At 39.3% G+C, this 26,821-nt stretch overlaps 1 protein-coding gene across 16 annotated transcripts in view; it reads right to left on the bottom strand.

The window, feature by feature from the left end:
• LOC121288721 (eukaryotic translation initiation factor 4 gamma 3-like) overlaps positions 1–26,821 on the bottom strand; it is a 331,740-nt gene that overhangs the window by 147,897 nt on the left and 157,022 nt on the right. For 14 of the 16 annotated variants that reach the window (XM_041207482.1, XM_041207477.1, XM_041207478.1 and 11 more), the window contains 4 exons: positions 18,129–18,314; positions 14,152–14,260; positions 10,164–10,217; positions 3,173–3,270 (listed from right to left, as the gene is read on the bottom strand). In XM_041207482.1, coding sequence (XP_041063416.1) covers positions 3,173–3,270; positions 10,164–10,217; positions 14,152–14,260; positions 18,129–18,314 — 447 coding nt within the window. Of the gene's footprint in view, positions 1–3,172; positions 3,271–10,163; positions 10,218–14,151; positions 14,261–18,128; positions 18,315–25,405; positions 25,503–26,821 lie in introns of all 16 variants that reach the window. The other 2 variants (XM_041207493.1, XM_041207481.1) reach the window with 2 other exon arrangements.

Below are 26,821 nucleotides of genomic sequence, written 5' to 3'. Positions count from 1 at the left end.
CCACTAATACTTTTGGATTATAAAAATTAAAAGTATAAGTTTTATTAACAAGAATAAAAGAAAACTTAAGCACACAGGATTAGTTACACAGTTAAACTTCATCTTATAACATTTTTGCCCTAAAAGACTCCACTTGGTCAGATCCACAAGTAAACACCTCCTAGGCAACACTCCCTCATGGATGTTTAACTATAGAAATCCAGTAATATTACTCAAGGCAAACTGTTGTAACTTTAACAGAGGTATACAACATGGACTCTCTCCCACTCTGCTGTGGAGATCCAAATCTCAGAACAAAACTGCTTGTTGCAACCCAAGACTTATCTGGCTTGACTGGACGGCTGATTCAAACTGCATTCTCTTCCAGCCCAGAGCTCCAGCTCCCAACTCAGCTCCAGTTCAACAGCGCAACAGCTCAAATAGCTATGTTAAGCTCTCCACTGTAATTCTAATACACCATTTTCCCCCTTCATCTCAAGTTCCATTGTTTTCACACACACAGAAAAAGCTGGAAACACTCAGCATGTCTAACAGTACCTGTGGAGAGAAAAACAGAGTTAACGTTTTGAGTCTGTATGACACTTCTTCAGAGCATTTAGAGTCATACGGACTCAAAATATTCACTGTTTTTCTCTCCACTGATGCTGTTAGAGCTGCTGAGTTTTTCCAGAATTTTGTTTTTGTTTCAGATTTATAGCATCCGCAGTATTTTGCTTTTATCCACTGTTTTCACACCTATTTGAAACTCAAATCCTTGCAAATATAAAATCTTTCATATCTCTATTGTGTCTTTGTTTGCAGGTCAATAAAATATAATATCCCCACTTCTGTTTACCTATGGAACTCCTGCAAGATGCAAGCATTTTTCTTGTCACCTCTGGCTTCCCTTTGATATTCAAACAAACTCAACTTATCTAAAAATGCAAATTTTAGATCTAAATGATTCACTTGTACCTCAAACCTAACATCTCCATCCTGTTCAAGTTTCAAACCCCCTAGACAACCTGTCTCCTATTAGTCTTGCCCAGCTAAATTAAATCATACACACAGACACAAACACATAGCCTTCTTCACAGAATAACACAATATTCCCCAAAGATATTTTTTAAAAATAACATCCATTTCTCACACATAGCTGTAAACAAAGATGCAGCATTAAATAGTCTACAGTAGGCCAGGATTCACATCTTGAACAACGTACATCTTATTTTATTCCAGAATCAAGCTTACAAAATCATACAATCTTAAGAACTATCCCCAGTGTAATAATGTGCACATCTTCAGGGTGCCAAAGGATCAAGGATGGCAAGAATTTGGTCTCTTCCAAATTAGTATTGCTTTGACCCCTGGACATGTCCACAGCCTAAGTGGGCCCAAACTCCCCCTAAACAGAAAATCTTAAGAGATGGAGTGTATTTATTGTAATCCTTCTGGATTCCTATTCTGTACTGAGCACTGTTCTTTTCATTTATTCTCAGGGTATGCGTGACATTTGCAAGGTGGGTACTGTCCATCTATGATTGCCATGAGAAGATAATGGTAAACCTTCTCCTTGAATTGTGGTCATAGTAATAGGTAGGGAATTCTAGGTTATTCATTTAGCAGTGAGAAGGGAACAGTGATATGAGCCCAAGCCAGGAAGTGTATGTGAATTAGGAAAAAATTTGTAGATGATGGCTTTCCCACAATATAGCTGCTCTTGTCTTTTCTGGTGGCAGGGTCACAAGGGTTACAAAGATGGTGTTAAAATAACCTTAGTCATTTGTTGTCGTGCATCCTGTAGATAGTTTGTAATGCAGTCACAATATGCCAGTGTTAAAGGAGGTGGATGTCAAGAAATTGGGCCACCAATCAAGTGAATTGATCTTGCTCTCGATAATGTGAAGCTTTAAGTGCTGTTGTAGCTGCACCCATCCAATGAACATTGCACCTTACTCATGATTAGGCTTGTGGATGAAAGATTTGAGGGGTCAGGAGGTTGGCCACTCGTTGTAGAGTATCCAGTCTCTGCCCTGTTGTACCCATGGTGCTGATATGGCTAGTCCAGTTAAGCTGCCAGTGAATGATGATACCAAAAATGTTGATGGTGCAGCACTGAAGATCAGGGGAGATGGTTGGGATTTTGCCTTTGAGATGGCCCTGTATCTGGCATTAATGTAGCACAAATGTCCTGCTGTAAGCTGCTGTGGGTGGCTCCATTAACAAGAGTTACGAATGGAATGAAGCACTGCAATAGTCAGGTGACATCATTGCCTGATACCCTTCTGGGAGTAGGAAGATAGTTGTTGAAGTTAGTTTGCTGATGATGCAGTTCTGAAGTCTTGCAATGATATTCAGGGGCTGCAATGAATAACTTTAAGCAGCCACCCACATCTTCCTGCCGTTGGAGATGTTTCCATTTGATGCCCACTGATCTGTGCTGGGGCTCCTTTGTTCACAGAATCCAAGCTGGCTGATGAAGTCAAAACCAAGACAAAGAACTTTTCTTTACCAAGAGAGTTTATTGACTTTGTTCAGTCTCATAGTTTTCCTCCCACCCCCAATGTCCCAGCTGTCCCCCATCTATATGTAATTAATGTATCTTAACAATACAATTAACATACTATTAACATCCTTTGTGCCCAACTAGATGAATGCTATCTTGATATTGAAGGCAGCTTTTCTCACTTCTCTTCTGTCACTCAGTTTATCTGGATAAAGTGTGTGGCGGGATAAAAAGCAAACCAACTGGCAGAACCTAACAGATGAGAGAGAGCAGGTTAATGAGTAGGTATCACTTCCTGACCTAGATCTATCCCTCACAGATACTGATATCATCACAAAAATTAGGTGATTACACTTTTTAAATGTTCCCAATTTGTGGGCAGAAGCCAGCAAACTCTTATTGCCATGTCTGTGCTGCCTCTACTATGCTAGTAAGAAATGGACAGGTTTCTTAAACAAAATGGGGCAAGTGAAGGCTTTCAAATTGATAAATTCAGTCTACATCAACTGCATATTAAAATCTTCACAGTGAACACCAGACACAACTAAGTAGCTGAACAGTTTTCCCAGAGACGTGTCAAGATAGTCCCTTTGGTGTGTTATGAATTAAACCTTAATTCCACACATCTGCACACATTCAGGTCACCGATAGAAAGCAGAAAGGGAGCAGCACATGAACATGTCATACCGTTTTCTTTTCCCTCTTTGTTGGAGGTGGTGGCGGTTGTGTAGGCACTATCAAAGGTGCAGACGGCGAATACACAGGTTGACTGTAATAGGATGGTGCTGGTAAAAGAAAAAGCACATTAGAACTCATCAAAATTGCAGAGCAAAGGTGATGGAAGGAACTTTCAGACTTTCTAAATTTCACATGTTTTACAAAACGCAGCATATTTTGGTTTTAAGTTGTCTCTAGCAATTCAACAGCAGAGTTCTCTGGATGCACAGAGCTCAGGTGTCTGTTCACATCAAGATGACACCGAAATCAAACATGCAATGCTGGGATGCCCACTGCCAATGTGGATAAGGGGCACAAAGCAGAATGCTGCATCATCAGGGCCCCAGGGCTTTGTGATTAATTAGGCATGGAAACTATCCCAGCCACAGAACGAGAAGCAGGCTGTACGTATCTGGTACCCCGCAGTATTTCTTCCATTCTTACTCTTGTTATGACGTGGCAGGTGATGTGTGCCAGGCGAACCAAATCCACAAGGGAAATTTGGCCACACTATCGCAACAGTTTTGCAATTTGTATTTATTACGAGAAGATTTGGGCACTGAATTCAGAAGTAACAAGTCCCTTTAGAGATTTCAAAAATTAAATTAAAACATTAACAAAAGGCCTCAAGCACATAAGATTACAGTTATTTAATACTACAACAAATCCCAAAATTCCTAATTAACCTGACCCCCAACTACACACCCCCTTTAAGACAACAATCCTAAATAATTTTTAAATTTAAAAAGCAAGCCAGCAAGTTACCACAACACCCACTTGACAGTGGACTTCCAAAGGTTTTTCTCCCAACTTTAGTTACTGGACACAGCAGACTTTTGCAAAAATGGCTACAGTCTTCTTCAAGGCTGTTTCACACACTCCTATTAGATCTTACATGGCCCCACAACATCACCTTCCTTCCTTCTTTGTATATGTTTCGCTCTCTTTAATCTGTAAATTCTTTGGAAATGTACTTTTCCCACACTATAAAAATCTTTCATGTTGCCAATATGGTCAATAGCTTTTGAGAACAATAAACATAATAACTTTGACTTATTTGTTAGTTGTAAGCATCCTACCATTGAAATCCAAACAACTTCACTTATCTAAAAATGCAAATTTCCTTCATACCTCATATGCTAAGACCTCATCCATTTTTACTCATTAGCATTTCAAATGCCTTTTACCCCCAACTTCTTTAGATAATTTCAAGTTTGCAGTCTACCTGACTCTAATTTAAATAAATCACACAGAACCATTTACACTCACACCCATAAACCTACTTTATAAGAAACCACAATAATATTATGAAAAATATTATAGTTTCATGACACTCTGGTATGCTGTTACATGGGTTGCTATTGTTTTGCCTTTCCTAAAAAGGGGTCAGTGCAGCACATGTGCCGATTGCTTAAGTGCAAAAAATGAGCTGGGGCAGAGTGTGGGTAAAACTACAGCAATAACTTATGAACTAATGAATGCAAAGGTCAGTAATCTTTGGTTGGTGTCTCCCCAGTGCACACGTACAGCTATATTGTTGCAGAAGTCTATTTTTAATTAACACTCTGGCTGCTCGTGCTGCTGACCAGAGAATGGGTTAGCTGGTTGCTGAAGGCACTGAGTGATGGCTGGAGGGTAGTTGTTGCAGATAGGTTGGACTGCTGAAGCAGTCTCTGGGTCAGCTCCTGCTCTCCCTCTCACTGGAGACTCAAACTTTGTAGTTCAAATGCCATTATCTAAACCTATGTGCTTTTCTTTAAAATAAAAGACAAAATTGCTGTTGTCACACTTCTTTAAAAACATAATTGTATATGCCATTTGGTAAAATGTCATGGAATCTACATTCTCTTGCCACGTTATTTGGAGGGGTTGGTCACAGAAAATGGCTTTGGGGTGCTGTACGGTTCAAGGGGCCATGAAAATAATGCAAAAACACTAAGATAAAACTACAAAAACTCTGTTTTTGGGACACAAGAGCCACAGGTGCAAGCAAAGCAATCACAGCTCCGGGTTAATTAGGGCAACAGCACAAAATGATGAGAATGCAGGACAAAAGGCACAGGATATGCCTGCTAATTAGTGAACAGGTTTAGGGGAAAACAAGCTAATATAAAAAGAACCATGGGGCAATACTGAAACCCATCTCTGAACATATCTTACTGCTCCTCATCCTTCCACTTAGTTATTTTCTTTTTGCCGGATTCACCATGCATTAAGTGAAACCTTCCTTAATCTACACCACAATCACATTCCACTATTAAAAAACTGCACAACAGCAGTACAAAAAAAAGTATTTGAGATCCAGTCGCATGATAAAAACCCACCCATTTTTCTGCCCTGTAAAGCAATGCAGGGCATTTTTCCATGTTAAACTGGAATGGCCAAAGCTTTCTTCCTGTAACTTATTTACTCACTTTCCACACTAATTATTTCTTTCTCTTCATTCAACTGTCTTCCCTCATCAACAGCCATTCTTAAAGCAGGAGAAGAGATCAGCCTACAGACTTGCCAGACTAATCCAGATGGAGTTCTAACAGTAGACGTGAAGGATAACCCAATATTATTTACAAAGTAATGCCGAAAATCTTTGTTTCTTCTATGTTTCTACAATCCATTGAGAATGGAAAAACTTTCTCACTTTGATCAGTAAGTCCACAGCAGTCAAAGCTCAGATCAGTGTTCTAAGTATTACAGACATCACTGATCAATTCCTACAGCTCACTACTTGCCACAGCCTTTTTATCTTGTATTAAACTGCAAATAGTAACCACCATATGTGAGGACACTATACTGCCAGATTCATAAGGATCAATAAGCACATGAAATCAAGAGCTGCTGTCTGCATTACCAGTAGGGCACTGAACCAGTGATTGCCATTTCAACATAAATTGCATACAGGGAGACTGAGCACATCAGTGGCTGTATATAACTGATCACCTTCACACAATGATGCAACTTACAGGATTTTCTAAACCCTGGTGCCTAGCCGCATCAGCTCATTCTTTGCAAGTCTGACCTTTGAACCTTCCTGACACAGCCAGCTGATGCATGGCAATGTATACTCACAGATACCAGCTCCAAGACAAGCAACGTGCCAGAAATACAGCTTTAGATAGTCCTCACCACCACAACACTTTCAGCCGTGTATGCTCATTGTACAGAGCCTAAAATTAAAGCTAAGAATGTTCAGCCTGTATTTTGTTTTCACGGAAAGTAGTTAATTAATATACAAAAATGGCTCTTACAAAACTGTTTTATCCAAAAGGTTCATTGAGTAAATGTACGGTGTGCAGTCAAATAGACCAAAGGTTTGATTCCTGGTCTTTGCTAAGTTAGCCAACCACAATGAAGGCAACAGTGAGGCATTTGGTCTTTTTGTCCCCGAGTTAAAGCAACAAAGGCACGGTGGGGTAGCAGAGGAGACAGGGGAAAAATAATCCTGCCAATATTGGCCATTTAGTCTTATATGAAAAATAGCTACTTGAGCATGATACAAAAGAGTTGCCAGTACTTGTGAAATTATACCCTTATATTCAAGTCACCATTGCCAAGATAAAATGAGAACATTTAGATGAGGGAGGCTTAGGGAACTGAATTGCAACTAGAGATTTCAAATTAGCTCACATTTTGCTCACAGTGACACCCACTTTACACTTAAACACAGCAAACTGATCAAGGTAATGTTTGCAAACAACTGCCCAAGAGATCTGCAATTACTGCTCATCTTTCAGAAAACAAAATTGTTTCAGGTCTTCATTCTCAGTGGGAAATTCTATAGTTGGTATCAGCTACACAGCTTCAGCAAGTGACTCAATAGAGATTCTGCACATCAGTATCTTTCCCAGCCCTAGCAACTGTGATATGCCTAGCAAGAAGCATACAGTATTGCAGCAGATTTTTTTTCCTACTAATTTATGGGGTGTAAGTATTTCTGGTATCCCTTAAGGTGGGATGGGCTGCCTTCTTAAACAGCTGCAGTCTATGCAGCAAAGGTACTTCCACAGCGTAGGTAGGGAGTTCTGGGATTGACAGCGAGGGGAACTTGCTGGTGGCAATGTTTCCATGCATCAGTTGACCTTTGCCTTACAGGTGGTAGAGGTCACAGGTTTGGTAGATGCCTTAGTGAGTTGGTGCAGTGCATCTTGTAGACCATACACATCGTAGCCAAGGTGGGATGGGGTGTCAATCAAATGGGTTGCTTTACCCTGGATGGTGTTGAGCTTTGAGTATTGTTGGAGCTGCACTCAGCCAGGCAAGTGGAAAGTGTTCCATCTCCTGACCTGAGCTTTAAGGATAGTAGACAGACTTTGGGGAAATTAGGTGCTGAGTCACTTGTCGCAGAATATCTAGCCTCTGAGATGCTCTTGTTGCCGCAGCATTTATGTGGCAGCTCCAGTTAAGTTTCTGGTCAATGGTGACCACCACATTGGTGGTGGAGGATTTAGACAATGGTAATGCTGTTGAACGTTTTGATCCTTGGTTCGATTCGCTCTTGTTGAATATGAGAAGCAAGAATGCTGCCTGCATGCAGCAAGGACGTGGACTGGATTGCTTCAGTATCTAAAGAATTGCAAATGGAACTGAATACAATTATCAGCAAACATCTCAACTTTTGACCTTGTTATGGATGGAAAATTATTGATGGTGGAGCTGAAGTTGGTTGGGCCTCTGACACTATCCTGAGAAATTCCTGAAGAAATGTCCTGAGACCGAGATATCAGCCTCCAACAATAAAACCATCTTGCTTTGTGCTAAAGGTGACTCTAGCATGGCTCCACGTGGCGGTGTATTCACCCAGTTTCAACATTATCTGGTTAACAATTAGGGCCGGGAGGAGGCTCTGGAGAAACTGACAGCTCACAGTTTACATCAGTTGATCCACTCCCTATTGAGAAACAACAGTAAAGCCCCAGGTTTTTGCTTGGAAGGATAATGTCGGAACACAATGCGGTTTTTGCAGTTTGAGAATTTTGGGAAAGGAAGTGGGAGAATATTTAATGTTGCAAGTACCCTAACCTTTGCAATTAGCAATCTTGAGAACATAACAGCATTTAGTGCCCTAACTGCATAGAGTAACTCATTCAGTCCATTTGAATGGCTAGCTTTGTATATATTTATTTATAATGTTGTATCTGGGTGAAAATATATCTAGGTGATGTACAGCTGCAGTGTTGAATCACTTTAACCTCTCAGAACCACAGCAACCTCACTAAAACTGATCAAATGCCACTGACTATGCTTGCACAAACCCGCAAGTTCCATCACCACCACCCCCCAACCCCGCAACCTCCCAAAACATATCAAATCCCAGAACCATCTTTGTAACACCATTATTGATTGGCTTTTTTCATTATGAAAGCAGCCAATCACATGTTACAAAAACACTATTTCAGTGGCAACAAAACTGCCACGACACTTCTCATGCATCCTGCACTGTGCTCCTAAAAACAAAAGCATGTTCTAGCCTGGCTTTGGTGATAACACTGTCACCTGTGGTTGAGGGAGTTGTGTGTTTGCACTCCATTTCAGGAGCTGTAGCTCACATTCCAGCGCAGCTATGAGACTGTTGCACTGTTGAAGCTACTGTCTTTTGGATAAGACTTTAAATTAAGGCCCCATATACAATATAGTACTATAATTATTAGGTTATAGTACTAGTAATTCAGAGGTTGTGTTCTTAAATCCTGTCATGGCAATGAGAGCTTGTATCAGTAGAAGTGACCTGAGACTATTGGACTATGAAAACTCAACTGGTTCACTAATGCCCTTGAGGGCAGGAAATTTGATGCCCTTATCCAGTCTGGCTGCATGTGACTCCAGGCCCACACAAACATCAACTGCCTTCTGAAGTGCCTGAGCAAACTACTCCATTGTTTCAAACCACTAAATAAGTAAAATAAAACTGAAAGAGCCACTCCAACCATGACCAAGCCATCCAATCAGAATTTAAAGGCACACTGAGCCCACTGATTCAGCACCACCCTATATTCCACCATATGGTTACATTCCAAAATTCATCTAGACTCTCTGACAACCAGCTGGCTCTGGAGTCAGACCAGAGAACAAGAAAAAAGTAAAGGTCAAATTAAAGAGAGAAAAATAATATTGACAAAAGCCTGAAGAGGGGAAAGAGGAAGATAAGCAAGGAAAGAAAGCAAAAAAGAGGAATGGAAAAGGAGGCACAGTCAGGTATCCACACAAGATTTAAGGCAAATTATTGTGGTGTGAACTGAAGCACCAAGAACGGGCTAATGTAAAGAATTTTCCATCTCTGCCTTCAGATACTTTCAAATTTCTGCAGTACTTCGATTAGCCCTGAAAATATCAAAGCTACATAAACATTCTTTGGATCTACTAGAAGTCCACTGCTTAAGCAATGAAATAACTGTATACGTTAAATGGTATAAAATAACTTCCTCACTGCTCTTTCTGGTACAAGAAGAATCAACCAAGAGAAAGGAAACTAATCCCAATTTTAAAGAATCATGCAGTGCAAGTGAGAAAAACCATTTTGGAAGAAAATTACAAAAGATGCTGCAAATTATGTAAAATGGTTTGCATTAATACAGCGATCCAAGTTACATAGTCATGGTTTACAAAAATCGAGGTTTGGAGTGAAGTGCCTAGGGCCTAATATGCTGTGACGTGAAAGTTAAAAACACCTCCACATGTCCCCAAATTCCACCTTTATATCCAGTAGTGACATGCCAAGCTTAGGCCCAGTGCTTGGTGGGTTAACGCCTTCTCTCTCTTTCTCTGCCAGGAAGCAGGTGTAGAAGCAGGTCACTCGTAATTTCAAGTGAAAAAAGAGACAAGTGTTGAAGAGGTGAAAAGAAATAAACGACTAATATATATCAATGGATGAAACCCTACAATGCTTTTCCTCAATAATTTGCTTAAAATATACATGCCTATCTATAAATATATCAAAAAAGAAAGCGACTTTTTTTTAAAAACTCACCACACAGTGGCTGAACTCCTGATTGGGGCCACCCTCTGCGCCTTGTTTCTGAGGCTAGGCATGAAACAGAACATAAATTTGTTTAGCCTCGGGTCCCCAACATTCCCTGCTGCTCATTGCTTAGCCAAGGCTAAGCAAAGAAAGATCACATTTCAGCACCTGGCCTTGGAAATGTGGCAAGAGTGGCAGTGATGATTCCAGCAACTAATGGGTGAATCTTTTTTAAATAGCATTTTACTTAATAGTATTGACTGTATATATTTCAGACAAATACTCAAAAGATAGATAATTATCTTCCCTCTGCTGTTTTAGTTGGAGGTTTCACCAATGGTACTGGCACTGTCTGAGATCAAGGCACATATCCACCTATCTGTCCTCAGTGCAGGATCCAACGAACCTGGGTCAGGTCAATTGTGGGGGATGCCAGACACAGAACAAAGTAATTAACAAACATAAGAAATCAAAGAGACTGGCTGATTCGGTATAAGTGGATGGTATAACATTATTACCACATAATAACTGTATCAGGTGTCTCAGGCAGGTCTCACTGCCACTGGGCTTGCAATTATGATAATGATAGCATCACTTCCATAACAGAAGTCCAAAATTAAATCAGGACTACAAAAATTTTGCCTGGGGCATCAACAGATAATTCTATATATCCTTTCAAAACTTTTTTGAGATGATTCTTAAGAGGCAGGAATAACAGTCTTTTACTTTTCCCATCTATTATAGTTGAGAGAAAATTTACTTTCTTGTCCTGGACTAGTTACAATTTTGATCTGTAAATATTAGAAAAGGATTTTTTTTTGGTTGAGATCAAGGCCAGGATTTTTTTCACTGTACTTGGGTCTCTGCCAACTGTTAGGAGCTGGACAAAAGGATCACTGGGCAATTACGACCATTGTCTTTGCTTCACCGTATGAAATACCTACTACTTTAACGGATGGAGGATCATAGGCAATAGTACATTCAACCCGATCTGGCAATCATCCTATGTCTCCAACATTATGCAGATTTGAGCTGTGCATAAAAAGTAATCAGAGAAAGTGAGGCCAGCTCCCCAGTTGTCAGGTGCTTGCAGGCCTGCAGTTTTCCCAATATACCATTGGTAGCACACCCAAATGCATCAGTGAATGATATTTCTTTGATCCCTGTGGGCTGTCAACGGGTCACCAGCTACCTCTTAATGGTGAGGATTTTCCCCATGAACAGTAAATACAGGACAGTGGCAGAGAGGTCACTAGTCTCCATTAGAAGCCTGCTTTCCTGGGGTGGTATGATTAAATGTGTCTCAACTAAGATAACCAGCTTGACCAGTATGGAAGCTTCTCATGACAGTAGCTACTTTTAGGTCAAGTTGAAGACTTTTAATTCTACTAGTTTATTCGGTTGCACAATACAAAAGAGTTTTACTGTTAATTAGAAAAATGCACAACAAAACTTGTGTAACCTTTGGAACTGATACAGAACTGATGGTTTAATGAATTAGAGTGGGAAAGAATACAAATTCTTCCAGGACTGCTAACTAGATTTCTAACATTCAGCACGGCCCATTTCACTTTTGCCCTGCATCAGAGATTGTATCAATCTTCACTTTTATTCAGAGTTTCCAACTGAACCAAAGAAAACCCTTTCCTTCAATATATATTTCAACCTTTGAAGGTTGCCTTCCATTACCAAAATGGAAGGAATTCTAACTAAGTTTTAAAATTTAAATAAAAACTAGAAAAGAGATAAATTAGATTAAATAGGAGGGATAAAAGGCAGCCAGAGATTAGGGAAGAGCATGACGGGGTAAGCAGAAATAATGCTTAATAAAAACTAAATGCATCAAATGCAGATCTGACATTCAAAGAGTTATTTTTACATTGATTACTCTGCTCCCAACATTTGACAAGTTTCATTAGTAAAATTTGTTTCTTCCCCCGGCATCACAACATAATCCCTGGGAGACAGGAATTTTCTTAGACTTGCTGTTAGTTTAAGGATTATAAGATCTTGGAACAATTCTTTATCCGAATGCTGATAAACATTTGGACCCAAAGGCTTCTATCAGTTTCAGGTTCTTCATCTCAGCTTAGATCATGCTAGAAAATCATCCACTTATGCTTTAAAATTGAATAAAAATTACAAAAGCTAAGGCATACACTGTTCTACATCATTTCAGTTCAGATATACAAGGGCTTTTACGAACCCATAGAAAACTGGACTATTTTGTTTGGTTCTGCTGAAATAAGCGGTCTATGTACTTCCTAGTAAATGGGAATGAGTTAAACACTAATCTAATTTTGGATTTCAGCTGACTGAGAAGCAGTTCAAATCTTTCACCTGTTACCTGAACCTTTCTGGTATCATTAGTTTGAAAGTCACAAGGGTATTAATTATCCTCCCCAGAGCATTTTTGTGAACTGATTTTCTACGAATAATCTCAATAGCTCATAGTGATTAGGTCACAAGCAATCTTATACTTTGGATGCCACACATTGGGTGCACTGGGCAGTGGTGTAAGGACAGGCAGCTGATGCTGGTAAAAATCAATACGAAATAAAATCAACCTGTAAAATTCATAATACAGATTAGTACAAAAAAAAACACCTTGGCATGATTCAAGACTGAAATTGCTTGAATAAGAACATCTGCCTAAATGATTTAATTGCCTGGCCACCTTTACAGATATCCATTATTCACCACAGTGCTCACTGAAAGTGCTGTTGGAGAACCACACCAGACACTGTGGTTTACTGAAAATTAAATAATCAAACAGCAGATCACGTAACTCACTAGCAGCAATGAGACATCTAAGTGATTTTGTCTTACGTATCACTGTGCACCTTTATTTGCTTGTGAGATTAGAATATTTCAGCTGGTAGTAGTATAGCAGATGTCAAACATTACGTTTACTGAACATTGACAAATAGCAGTGTAGCTTTTAAAATATTCTGCAGAAACTGCAGAAATTATCTTCACAAGGCAGTGGAATGTGCAATTACAAATCTTGTGCACAAAGTACATGTCTTTACAGCAAATCTTGATTAACTGTGTAAAAAGACACTTTTGAAAGTCTACAGGATAGTGTAAATTGCACAAGAAAATTTAAAATGCATATGCTCTCCAGTCCTCTCAAAATAATGCTGAGTGCAAAAGCAATCTAAAAGACGAATTCTGCTACGAAAACACAGAAAAAATAGCACTTGAAACAATATAGTTTAATGAAGTAAGAGTATGCTGCTTGTGCAACACTCTTGTTGCTCTCACCAGTGTCACTAGTGACAGACATGTAACCACTAGCACTTCACCACAGTGGTATAACTCAAAACCCTTGCTACAGGATCTCAATGAAGTTATGAATTCAAATCTCACTATGGAAGATAATGAAATAAAATTCAATGAATCTAGTAATTTGTGGGCTGGCACCAGAAAGAAAAAAAAATTATGAAAGCTGCTGAATTTGTGCGAAAATTTAACTGGTCCACTGCCACATGAGGGTTGCTGGACATGTGACTGCAATCTTGGGCAATGTGGTTGACGTTTAAGGCCCTCTTGAAATGGTCATGTGTAAAATGATTGCAGAAAGATGCCAATACTCTTAAGGTAACTAGGGATGGCAATAAATGCGGCCTCAACAGCAATCTCCAATCAGCTTAACAAATAAAAATCCAATTTGAAAAGGGAAAATTGACAGCCCACACCAAGGGAAAAGGGAAAATCCATTTTAATTTTACAAAGGCAAAACAACAATCAGTCTTACTCCTGACTTTCACTTTTTCAATACAAAGTTTGGAAGGTACAGTTACAAAATAAGTATTCTTGAGGTACATTTATTCAACTTGTTTTCACAACACACTAGAATGTTTTAAACAATAACAGGGATACACAGAAGAAAACATGTTTAAATGCAATTAATTGAATGAGCCAGAAATAAAAGCAGAACATTCATTGCTATTTAAAAGATAAATGCAAGCACCGTTAGTAACTTAACACTTACCATATGTAGTGAAGTCACCGGGACCTGGCCCAGAATAGAATGGGCCAGGAGGTGGCTGGACAGAATACTGCTGGGGAGGCCCCATGTATGGAGTTGCACTGGGGCGGAACTGTCACAAAAGCAAAAAGAAAAATCAGTTTTAGCACAAGTCATACTTTTATAATTTTGAACTCTGCAGTCCTAAAAAACAGGTGTCAACTAAGTTTTTGGAAAAAAACATATTGTAGCATCACTTGAAACAGCTGCAGGCCTATTTGTTACTGCAAGCCTATGTCCCTTTGTAACAGGCATGACACTCAATAATATTTTGAGGCCAAAGTCCACAAATCCACAATGGCATTATATAAAAACCTTGAGCTAAAGATTGCCACTTAATGGTACACAACTTGAATATGGCTGAAAAGAGAGACAAGTTTTTTGCCTTGCACTCAAGGCAACTGATAACAAGAATGCCAAATTTCAAACAATCATAACAATTTATATCAGGAGAAAAGGGAACTGGTTGGTTGGCAAGTCAATTCTGAGTGGCCAAGGTGTCGCCACGGAGAAACAAATGGGGAACTATAAGCTCCCCAAGCTCCAGAGGCTTGGACATATTCTTTTTGTTTGCAGAGAACAGGTTCCTGAAATGAATGTATTTCAAGCGTAAATGAATCACGTTATGAGCTCAACTGATTATCTTAAATTGGTCATTAGTGTGGCAATTTGCACTTTCAGGAATGCTCAGCAAGTGCTGCCTAATCACCAAATCACATCTAACAGTGGATATTATGAGCCTTGAATTCCTATAATGCGCATATTTCCAATTCGTAGATGATAGGTTTATGAGCTTTGAATCTGCAGCTGCATGTAAGGATTTCCTTATACATGTCAATACGCTCCATTTTGCATTCAAATTCACTTTTGAGATGTTAACCAGTCAAACATGGTCTCTTTTATTGACGTGCTAATTAAGAAATCTGTTCATGGGTTCTTCACTACCGTCTATCGTAAGTCTACCGTCACTGGTCAATATACATGTTGGGATTCTTGTAGCTCCACATGCTATAAGGTTTGCCTCATCAGCAATCTTGTAAATACAGCTCGGCATTTTGCTCACCTTGCAAGCTTGATGCAGAAATAGAGTACATCAAAGCTATCTTGGGAGGCAATGGCTAACCTGATCAGGCTATTGTTTGCTGTGTATCATGCAAACTTGCAAATGGGCCAAAGACCACCATTAACCTCAAATTGCCCTGGAAAAGCAAAGTATCTCAAAAATTTGAACAACAGGTTAAGCAAGCTGTTTCACACTGCTACTGTGCAGTGGCTACGCGAGTGGTACTTTCCACCAACTGGATGCAGTCCTCAGTCCAAAAAGAGATATTTGGCCTACTACACAACTGAGCAATGTTGTGCATGAATTTTAGTGCCAGTGCTGTGCCAGGTGCGTGCGCACGTCCCAACAATCAAATCAAACAGCATGAAACTATGATTGTTCCTAATAGGCAGAGGACAGACCGCAGTCAACCAGTCCATACTTTCAAAACCCAAAATAACATGTCTGTTAGATGCGATTCCGCAATTGGGCAGCACTTGAACAATCCTGACTGCGCTAACATCGACACTAACAACCAACTTAAGATAACTAGTCAAGCTTGTAACATAGCTCATTTATGTTTGCTAGCAGTGACATATATTCATATGCACGGGCCCATTCTCTGCAAACAAAAGGAATATGTTCAAGCCTTGTGCCTTTTTTAAATTATCCAAGAGCTTGGGAAGCCTACAGTTCCCCATTGTTTTCTCCATGGCAATGCGTCGGGTAATCAGAATTAATTTGCCAACCAATCAGCAACCATTTCTCCTGTAGCATAAATTGTTGTGATCGTGAGAAACTTGGAATTATGATGTTTGTCTTGATGAGTGCAAGTTGAAAAGGTTCAGAAACATGTCTTTCTTTTCAGCAATATGAAAGAGTATATGTTCCAGATGTTAGCAGAGATTCAAGAACACAAATCTAACTCTTTCACTAGTGATTTGCAGCCAGTTAACATTTCTCAGATTCCACTATGCGGCTTACCTCAAAACAAAGTATGGTTCCATAAAGCGGGGGGGAATAAGGCATACTTACCAGCAGAACAAACCTCAATTTCCTATTGACAGATTATAAAATTGTGAAAATTCTTATACAATATGCCTTTATAGAATGGGGTGAGGGGTAACAAAAGACAGGTTTTTTTTTTTAAACAGAAGCCACTTAGGAAATCAATTAAATAATCATTGCTTTTATGTAGGTATTCTGGAATAAATCAATTCACAACGCAAAACATACTTTGCATTCGGGAGCCAAAGTTTTGAACCTTATAACTAAATTTTTCCACATTCCCATGTCACTTCCCAAGATTTCATAGTAATTTTGTTGAATTACTCAACTACTTAAGTGCTTTTAATTAAACAAAAAAAAGGCTCAATGTTACTTCATATTACTTTTAATCAACTGCAGTTTGATGCACAGTTTAAATGAACTCACATTCATGTTAAAGCATATAAGTTACATTTTTCGAAAAACATTAGTGAAAGGAGGACATTTAATTAAAGACATGAAATCAGTGTAAAACTAAACATGATTAAGTAAAATAAAATTTGCCAGAACGCTAATTAGCCGATAATGTAATTAGCCATAGTAAACAAAAGACCATAGGCATCCCTTTCTCCATTAGAAAGAGAAAGTGCGTTATATAGGTTGAAGGGCACCACTCCACATCAAGCATGGGACAAGACAAGGAGGCAGACCTCCATAAACTACCACAGCCAATACAGGGTTTGAACCCATGCTGTTGGTATCATTCTGCATCACACTCTAGCCATCTAACCAACTGAGATGACTGATCCCAACTGAAGCATTGGATATGGAGAGAAAAAAGCTCCATTGGCACAACCATGCCAAGGAAGGAGGGGTCAGCATGTGAACAGACCTTTACAAAAAGGATAACTCCTACCAGTGTTAGCTTCTTTGGATGACAGCCTATTGATTTGTGACAATTTAGAAACAACTGAAATTTTAATTAAGAAAATGGCTTGGATTAAGAATTCACCAGAGTTCATGTAAAGCTTGCATATTTTATACTTCAGAAACTTTTCAATATTCAATATTCAATATTCACCCCGCCTTTGCCATCTTTAAGGATCCTTTCTTGCCACTGCTGCAACATTGGGAGGGAAGGCCAGTGACCTGCTTCCATAGAATTGTTTCAATCACACTCAAACCAGGTGGTTCCAAAGTAGTGAAATCAAAGTTACCTCTACTTATCACATTCCAGGTCACCATAACTGCAACTTTCACGCAGGAGAACAGGTGAAAGAGGGTAATTTAGACCAACAATACACACCTGTAGCATATGTTTGTGCACTAAGGTATTCTAATACTGCAAGTAGAATAAAAAGTTATTCCTTAGAAAAGTATCAGATTTTTTATATTTTCAAGGCATTATAAACATGCAATAATTCTACAGGGGTGCGAGGTGCCAAGAAATAATCACCGTGGTTTTAAAAAAATTAAAAAGGCTTGTTGTGGAGTCATCCACCCAAAGGGATAGTTTTAAAGAAATGGCAAAAAAAACCTTCATTCAATACCTTCAGATATTCTCAGATATCTGCATGCGCTGAATAAGTTGAATATAATTTTGCTTTCTACAAATGGTATAATAATCCACATATATATTTCAAAAACAAAACAATAAGTAGATCACTCTTCCACTTACAGAAATAGTCTACTCCAAATTCAAAGTTGCATAATTCAACATTTCCTATAATTCAATATTTTAGTGTAAAATATGAATTTGAATTATGCAGTGTAAAACAGCTGTGCAGTGGGGAAAGGGACACATGTGACTAAAAGTGTTTGGCAACCCACTTTGCAAACTGGCATGGAGCTCGCTGTAAAAATTACCATTACTTCTGATTCAGATGAAGAACAGCAGCCACTCTTCACTTACCGGGTTAGTGATATAATACGGAGCCTGAGGGGCTGGGGGATATGGCACAGGTGGGTTCATCATTATTATGGGCCCTTGGCTGGGTGGATAGACTGCTGCCGTTGCAGTCTGTGTCCCTGGGCGCATGGAAGGATTGTTATTCGGTATGCTGGGTCTTGTTGGTTGCATCGGCGGTCTTTGAAAAAACTGCAAAAAAGAACAAAGTGATAAATGTCAACAAACCACCCTCAGTGTACAAGTAAACCATCCACAAAATGTAAACAAATGTATTACATACCATGCACCTCACCTTTCTAATTGAACTTTTTAAAAAAAAAATCAGTGAAAGAAAAAGGATTTTCCAATCATACTATATTCACTAAAAAAAAGCTTAATTCATGGGAATATGTTGGTAACACTGCCCTTGGATGGGTCATTTCCCCCAGCTATGGTAAGAGGTTCTAGCCCCAAGGAACACCAAGACTCCAGCCAGCATTTGCATGAGTTTTGCAGCACTTGGTGGCAAAGGCTCACCACTGGCAAGCTCCACCAGCAAGAGCATGACCCTGTGAAAACACAGGTCCTTCCTGCAATGGCAGAGTAACAGTAACACAAGTTTGTCACCATCTCTGCACTATCACAGGATAAGACAAACAAAGGTGCATCTCCATCCAGTCAAAATATCACACATTAAAGGCAAAGCAAGTTCATGATCAATTCTAAAATGGTTCACCTGACCTTTCATTTCAATTTTAAGAATTTCCAATGAACATAAATGGGTTTGCAAAGGGCAATTTTCATTCATCTTCAAAAGTAATTAACAGCTTGTAGATCTGTGAAGTGAAAGGTCTCAATTTTATACATTTCTAAGATAACTTAATATAAATGGATCTGCAAAGATTTACACACAAATTGGACGGCTGAAAGGTGCCTCCAAAATGTGAAAACAGTAATTCTATTAATGATGCCAAATGACCCTCTGACCCATTTTCAGTATTTAGCAAAGTTAGAGAGGTTAAGTTACTTATCAGCTGATATTACCTGGATAGGTCTGAATCCTCCCTTCAACAATGAAGCGATCAAAGTAGCAGAAAAGAGAGAAAGCCAATGGAACACCTTATAGATCAGTAGGAAGGATCATGATGTACGTGCATTCAGCATAACAGCCAATGATTTTCCACATTTAAGAGACATGCTAAAGTTTATCTCTCCCTCCATAGAAGCATAATGACCCAGGCTGGTAATTAGAAAGGGACAGAATCTCCATTCAATAGTGGTGAAAAATCATTCCCACTTGTCTGGACATTGAGATAGGTGGCTATGGAAAGATCAAGGATTTTTCTGAATAGGAACCATGGAATGAACTGCACTTCCATTTAAAAATGCGATTTACATTGTTTTTCCAAAAAAGGGTGGAAAATCATTGGCTTGAAATATAGCTTCATTATACTGGAGAAGGCATTTTACTTCTTCCTACTAACACAATGGATTTCCCCTAGACCAGCAGCTTAAATGAACAAGTGTATGCCCAGTAAAGTATCAGAACATGAAGGTAAACAGCAGTGTCATTGTTTGGCTGGAACAAATGATCACAAGGCGCGTGCCTTTAGGCAAGGCAAATATTTAATCATAGATCAAGACATTGACTGTGACATGGCTTGACAACAAATAACTATTAATTCGGACAAAGTAGCTTTGCTGTCTCAATGAGGAAAATACATTCCAACTAATGCAGGGTGAAGGTTAAGATTTTCTACTGAAAAGAGGTGGAACATTTTTGTACCTGATACTGTCATGCTCCTGCCATCACTAAGACCGCCTATTTCCATCTCTGTAACATTGCCTGACTTCGCCCAGTCTCAGCTCACCTGTTGCTGAAACTCTCATTCATGCTTTCATTACCTCTACACTCGCGCTATTCCAACACACTCCTGGCTGGTGTCCCACAATCTAAACTCTGTTGCCTGTGTCTTAACTTGCAGCACATACTGCTGAAAAAAGACATTTTGTCAAAGCTTTTTATCTTGCACTCATCAGGACAATCACAAGAATGTCAACATCAGGGAAAGCAACAACTTTATACTGTATGAGGAGTGAATGCTGATTGTTTGGCAAGTGAACTGAGATGGGAAGAGGCGCTGCCATGGGGAATGCACCAATGAATGGTGAATGACAGTTAACTGCCAAGCACTGTTTGAAATTTACACCAGGTAGTTTGACGCTGATTGGTCAAGGCATTACCCTGAGGAATGAACCAACAAATGACTATCACTTATTTTGTTTAGCTGAAACAGGCGCAGTGTGTATACATGTTATTTCTGTCTGCAAAGAAAAAAAAAGAGCAACAGGTGAAGCTAACTGTTTCACGCTGCTACTATGCAGTGGCAACATGAGTGGTATTTGTCACTAACAAGATGCTGCCGTCAAGCCAAAAAGATGTTCTGCTGATCACACAAATGAGTAATGTGGTATATGAATTTCAATGCCAGTGTGTGCTTGGTAAGTACATCCCAAAGACTGGCGGATCCTATCAAACAGCATGTCCCTTCTGCTGTTTGTGAAAGGCAGGGTACAGAATGCACCAAACCAGCCTGTGCTTGCAGAACTCAAAATACAACGTCCAAGATTAGATATGATTTCCGTGATTGGACAACAATTCTGGTCATCATGTTATTAAAAGGATATAGAGGTCCTGGGGAGGCTGCAGACATGACTTACAAGGGTGATACCAGAAATATGAGGGTACACATGTCAGGAAAGGATTGACAGGCTGGGTATCTTCTCCTTTGAAAAAAGGCTGAGGAGTGATCTAATAGAGGTATTTAAAATTATGAAAGGTTTTGAGTGGATACAGAGACAACGTTTCCACTTGTGGGTAAGAGCATAACTAGAGACCCATCAATACAGGATAGTCACCTAGAAATCCAATATGGAATTTAGAAGAAGCTTCTTGACCTAAAAAGTGGTGAGAATGCGGTTGAAGCAAATAGCATTGATGCATTTAAGGGGAGGCTAGACAAACACAAGAGAGAAGGGAATAGAAGGTACACTAACAGATTTAGATGAGAAAAGACAGGAGAAGGCCTGAGTGCAGCTGAAATGCTGGCATGGACTGGTGGGACAGACAGCTTGTTCCTGTGCCATATAACCTATATAATCCTAAGAACCATCAGTTCCTGAAGAATTTTAACTCCAAATCCAAGCCTATGACTTGTCCTTTCTTCTAAAAGATATACTGTAAGGACGCTGGTCTATTGCAGAAGTCCACTGTGACCCATTCAGTAAACAGGCTGCACTGAAAGTATAGCAAGCAGTTGAGCTATTTACATTCTTGTCCAAATCTCAATGCTTCCACATAGGTTTCTCTACTGACCAGCATTTGAATATTAGTTGAAAGTCTAGGAAATGGTGGTGGTCTGTCTCCCTCCACCTGTGCCCACGGAGGAAATTGTCACCCAGTACAGCAATCATTTGGTCTTGATTTCAAGATTCATTCCACTCTACTCACTGGCTTCAATTTTAAAAGTTGTTGATCAGTAGATGTTGTCTCTTCACTCCAAGTTCATTATTGCAGCAGCTGGTAATTTCTTCCAGTCAGGCAAAATGTAGAGAAACACATCAGTGGAAATTCACAGAGGAACCAGAGGGCCCACTAGCCTTCCGGAACATAGAACTCCTGTTCAGTCAAGGTGAAACAGCTTTCAATGAATCTAGAGCTTTCAAGTAGATTAAAGGCACCATTGGTTTGAAAGCAAAAAATAACTTGGGGGTCATCCAAAACTCTGCTGCCCATGTCTTAACAACAACTTGATTTTAAAATTCTCATCCTTGTTTTCAAATTGCTCCAAGGCCTTGCCCCTCCCTATCTCGGCAATCCGCAGCCTTCCAAGCTATCTGCACTCTTATTTTTGGCCTGTTGTGCATTCCCAATCATAACTGCCCACTTTTGGTGGGGATGCATAGGCCCCGAGCTCTGAAATTCACCTCCATAAACCTGTCCGCCTCTCTATTTACTTTCCTCCTTTACCTCTTTGACCAAGCCTTTTTCATCTAACTCTTTGGCCAAGCTTTTGGTCATCTGACCTAAAATCTCCTTATGTAGCTTAGTGTTACGCTTTGTTTTATAATGCTCCTGTGAAGCACCTTGGGGTGTTTCATTATGTTAAAGATGCTATAGAAATAAGTTGTTGTTGTTTGAATAAGAATGACAAATTTACTTATATAAAAGAAAACTCTTCAAATGCACCTGTGTTCTGTATAAAGGAAATCACTGTCACTAGGATTTCAGTAAAACATAAAATGGCAGACTTAAGTCAATGAGGCTGCATTGTGGGTGTTCCAACACCTAGAAATAACGCCCCCCCCCAAATATGAATAGTGCCTTAAGAATATATGTCAAGTTCTAAACTACCAGGATGGCAAAGTTCTCATGGACATAGTTCCATCACTGCTAGTGAGTACTTTGCTAAGTTAATGCTGACACAGCAATTGCACAGTATTGAAGCGTAGCAGCCAAAATGTAAAACTTGCTACCAAGTACTGATACCAATGTGCAAAGTAAGCCTAGTGACAACAATAACATCACATCAGTGGCTTGACTTCACGGCAACAGAGCACAATTATTCAGTCAGCTTCGGAAATAGGAAACTTCCTGAGGGTCATCCTCAAAAGATTAAACTTGGATTCAACTGCAAAACTATTTTCTTTTTGCTGGGTTTAAAATTAACATTTCATCTCTTGATTACAGTCTTTGTAGTTCTGATGAATATTAGCTGCTTGTCCACCACAGGGATTCCAGCAGCTAATTAACAGCACATGCTATGGACAACAAGCCTCGTGAAATTAAGGGTTTAAACCAGCAGAAGAAAAATGGACCCAATTTAATTTGTTAAGAAATGTTACCAGATGACAACATACTGAATTGTACAGTGGCAGTACCAAATTCATGCCTGCAATTCTGTAGTTAACAAGTTCACGATCTCAGCTAGGCTATAAGGGACAGAATAATCAAACAGATAAATAATCTAAAGGCTAATCACGCAGGGATACACATGTACTCCCCAACACGATGGACATCAATAGAGGTCAGTGCAGGCCACTAATTTTCCTTTTTCACTAGGAATTGGTGTGTAGCAGTGGGGTATGAGGAAAGAGAGAGGAGGTACAAATGAAGAATGGGAGCAAAAATAATTCATGACAATAAATTGTTAATTTTGGAGCAATCCAGAACTTCTTGATAAAGAGTTCTGGAATTTAAGTACATTGCACAACCAACATAATCAAAAATGATAATCTTGATGTCTTTATAACACATCCATTTTCATTATTATGGCACTCTAATACCCTAAAACTTGATATCCCTGGTTGAAACAGAGCCTCCTTAAAAGGAGGCAACTTTTTTTTCCATATTCCTATAAACCTAAAAATAGGCCAGGGCAGTGCTTTGCTTTTGGGGGCAGCAAGAGATCATCACTTCTGCATTCTTTGTCCTTTGTCATTACAGGTTTCAACAAATTAGACAGGAAACAGGTTTACCAGAATAATGAACATGCATTTACCTAACTGATTTTAATAACTGCATACTGACAGGGTAATAAGGTACACCTGATGAAACAAGATTAATTTCGGAGAAAGGAAAACTGGCAAATTCATTGGGAAGTTAAAGTTCAAACAAATTATGTTTTAGCTAAAATGTTGCTGTGATGTTCGCACAAAAGTCAACAAATTTAGGTCTATTATTGTGAAATGTCGGATAAGAGGAGATATAGATTTCCTCTAAATGTAAGGAAATGAAGTGCTCTAAGAACAACCAGGAAAACCAGTGACGGTCACTGCAGGAGCTTCATAGGGTACAGCACATCTGTACTTGTTTAACATTGAAGAGAAACATGAAGGCAGGATGCCAACATTTTTACATTGCTGCTCATCACAAGCGATTATATACTGCAGTAAATGTGCCAAGTTCCAACATGCGTCATATCTGGAGACTGTAAACTTAACACATACTGCACCCTAATGTTGGTGACCAGATCACGTAGGGACAGCTTACTTTTCCCTCATTCCACAGATGCAATACAGGGAAAATCTCAGATTTATTATTTTAAAAGACGGTATGACAACCTGCAACGTCCCGTTTATATACTGTATTAAAACTGAACCAGATGCTTGAGTCAGTTAGTAACAACTGCCTACCAGCAAGTTGAGTCAGTTACTAAAGGAAGTCAGTAAGCACTTACTATAGCAGAAGGATATTTTGGGCAAGATAGCGTAACTCAATTCCATTTTAATTCCCCTTACCAACAGCAAACATGTAGCTACATTTACGCTGGCAGCTTTTTGAGTCAGATTTCCAGAGAATGAAGACCATGAGCTCGCCCCCATGGTTACCGGGAGTGAACATGGCTCCCGTGCTCCAGCAGCAGACTCAAACCTCACACAATGCTAGATTTACAAGTCGGCATTAGGTTAGGGGAGGCAAATTGGTGGGAACCTGTAATTTTCAGGTCACTTTTTAAGCTTCTAATGTGTTTAAAGGCAGCTTGCATGATACAATCAATATAGTAAGTTTAAGGCCAAACAGCGAATTGTTCAAGTGCTGTGGCTTGACGATGGGTTTTACTTAACCATGTAATCTATTGCCTTGAAGAAACACGGGATGGGCAGAGCAACATATTATTGCTACACCACTTGAGCTTTAGGCAGCAGATTCGTGCCTGGAGATTCAGTTTCCAAATCCGATCCGACTATTTCAAGGAGGACCCAAATACTTCCCGCACCAGATAGAAGGGGGCAATAAAACCACATCACACTGGAAAGTTAGCATTGAGAACAACACTTAATTGATGGTCTGGGAAACAGGGTACTACACAAGGAAAAGAGGGTGGTTTACTGGCCCTTACAGGGGAGAAAACCAAGTTCAATGAGTAAAACTCAGGGCATAATCTGCATTCAAATCATTCATAGGTTTTTACAAAGTAGGAACTTAGATTGCAGCTGCTTATAGGGACAGCTGTTGTGTGACAAATACAGCAGAAAGACAGGAAAAAGTTGCATTAAAAAGATAGGCAACAGAATTACAGATATTAAAAACAGCAGAAAAAATAGCAAACTTGTCATCGTGCCTTGGGGCCACACAAACGCAATTTACAATACCTCAAATGTGTGGCACAGATTTAGATCATTCTGACACCCAGGCTGGATTTTCAGCTGCAAGGAATATTTATCATAACAAATACAATGATAAGCATGCGTAACACTATTCTTTAGGCAACATTCTGTTTAAAAAAGGCAATACTGACCTTCCATATATTTTTCAACTGTTCTGTGCTATGTATGGCTATTATGTTCCTGTGGATCAGCTTTTGGGCTTACACAATTTTTGAAAAACGAATGTACCTGTTGAAAAATGTCAGTACACGAGGGTAGCTACAGAACCAATACTATGAAAACATTAACATCTGAAACTTAACCTGGAAGGAGGATCACAGGGCACCACTCATCCAACACGTGGGGGCGATGTCATAACTCAATAACAGCAGTCATGAGATTCACCCTCGCTCATTAGATGAAAGTAGTATCTTGAACTTTCCAGAATGAGATTCCATCCATGAGGATGTAAAAATTTCTATACCCTGTCACTCACTTGGTGGGTAGCCTATACTGATTATATAATTGCAAGTAATATTTGTGAGGGAATAGCTAAGATTAAGTCCCAGTATTGTGCTGGTCAGTGCTACCCTATGTTTAATGTGAACATATGGAAACCTCTGTACATTAGAGGAATTAAACAATTCAGTTAACACTTGTTAGAAGAGTGGGCAAAAGAATTTGATACAAACTCATTATTAGGAGACTATATACTATTGTGCAGCTTGAATCCCAAGACAAAATGTCCCAAGTGAATTAGTTCAATACTGTAAAAGCATAGCAGAGATATCTGCACATCAGTATACCCTGTGTACTGATCTAACCTATGAAGGTCCAAAAGTTTAAAAATAATGCATAGTTAAATTAGCACAAATTTCTAATACGAGGAGAGGGTTAGACACTTGGACCTTCGTATTTGCTGAAAATTTATAATCGGTGTTTCGATTACCCCTTCTGGGTCACTTGCTACTGCCCATCTTGAACACAGGAGGGAAGGAAAATTTGAGCCTGATGATCATCATTACCACACTGGATCAGCTTTTAAAAGGTGTGGTTAAAGTAAGTTTTCCACAAAATAAAACTTGAAGCAATATATCAACAGGATTTAAACATGTCCATGGGGAATATTTTGGAATTATCAGGAACGTGGGAAGTGGACATTGTTTATTGCCCATCTCTAGTTGTCCTGAGATGGTGGGCCTTCCGTCTGAAATTCTGGGAACAGTTTGATAAAACTGAGTGGCCAATTCATAATCAACCACATTGGTGTGTAACTGGACTCACACAGAAGCCAGGCTGGGTAAGGATGGTAGGTTTCTTTCCCTAAAGAACATTAGTTAACCATTAGTTCTCTTTAATACAAGCATGGTTAGCTTCAGAGTTACTTCTACTAGTATTAGCTTTTTACTCTTTCCTTTAATATTTTTAAACTGAATTCATATTTAGGTGAAATCATGTTCTCTGGATTATTAGCCCAGACCTCTGGAGTGCAGGTGCACCTAACCTAACTACAACACTACTCCACTGATAAAATATGAAAGTGACGAAACCATGATCAAATTTAAGCA

Source organism: Carcharodon carcharias, chromosome 15 (genome assembly GCF_017639515.1).
Source record: "Carcharodon carcharias isolate sCarCar2 chromosome 15, sCarCar2.pri, whole genome shotgun sequence".
Lineage (NCBI taxonomy): Eukaryota > Metazoa > Chordata > Chondrichthyes > Lamniformes > Lamnidae > Carcharodon > Carcharodon carcharias.
Note: the sequence above shows the minus strand (reverse complement) of the source record. Positions and strands in the feature narration are given on the sequence as shown.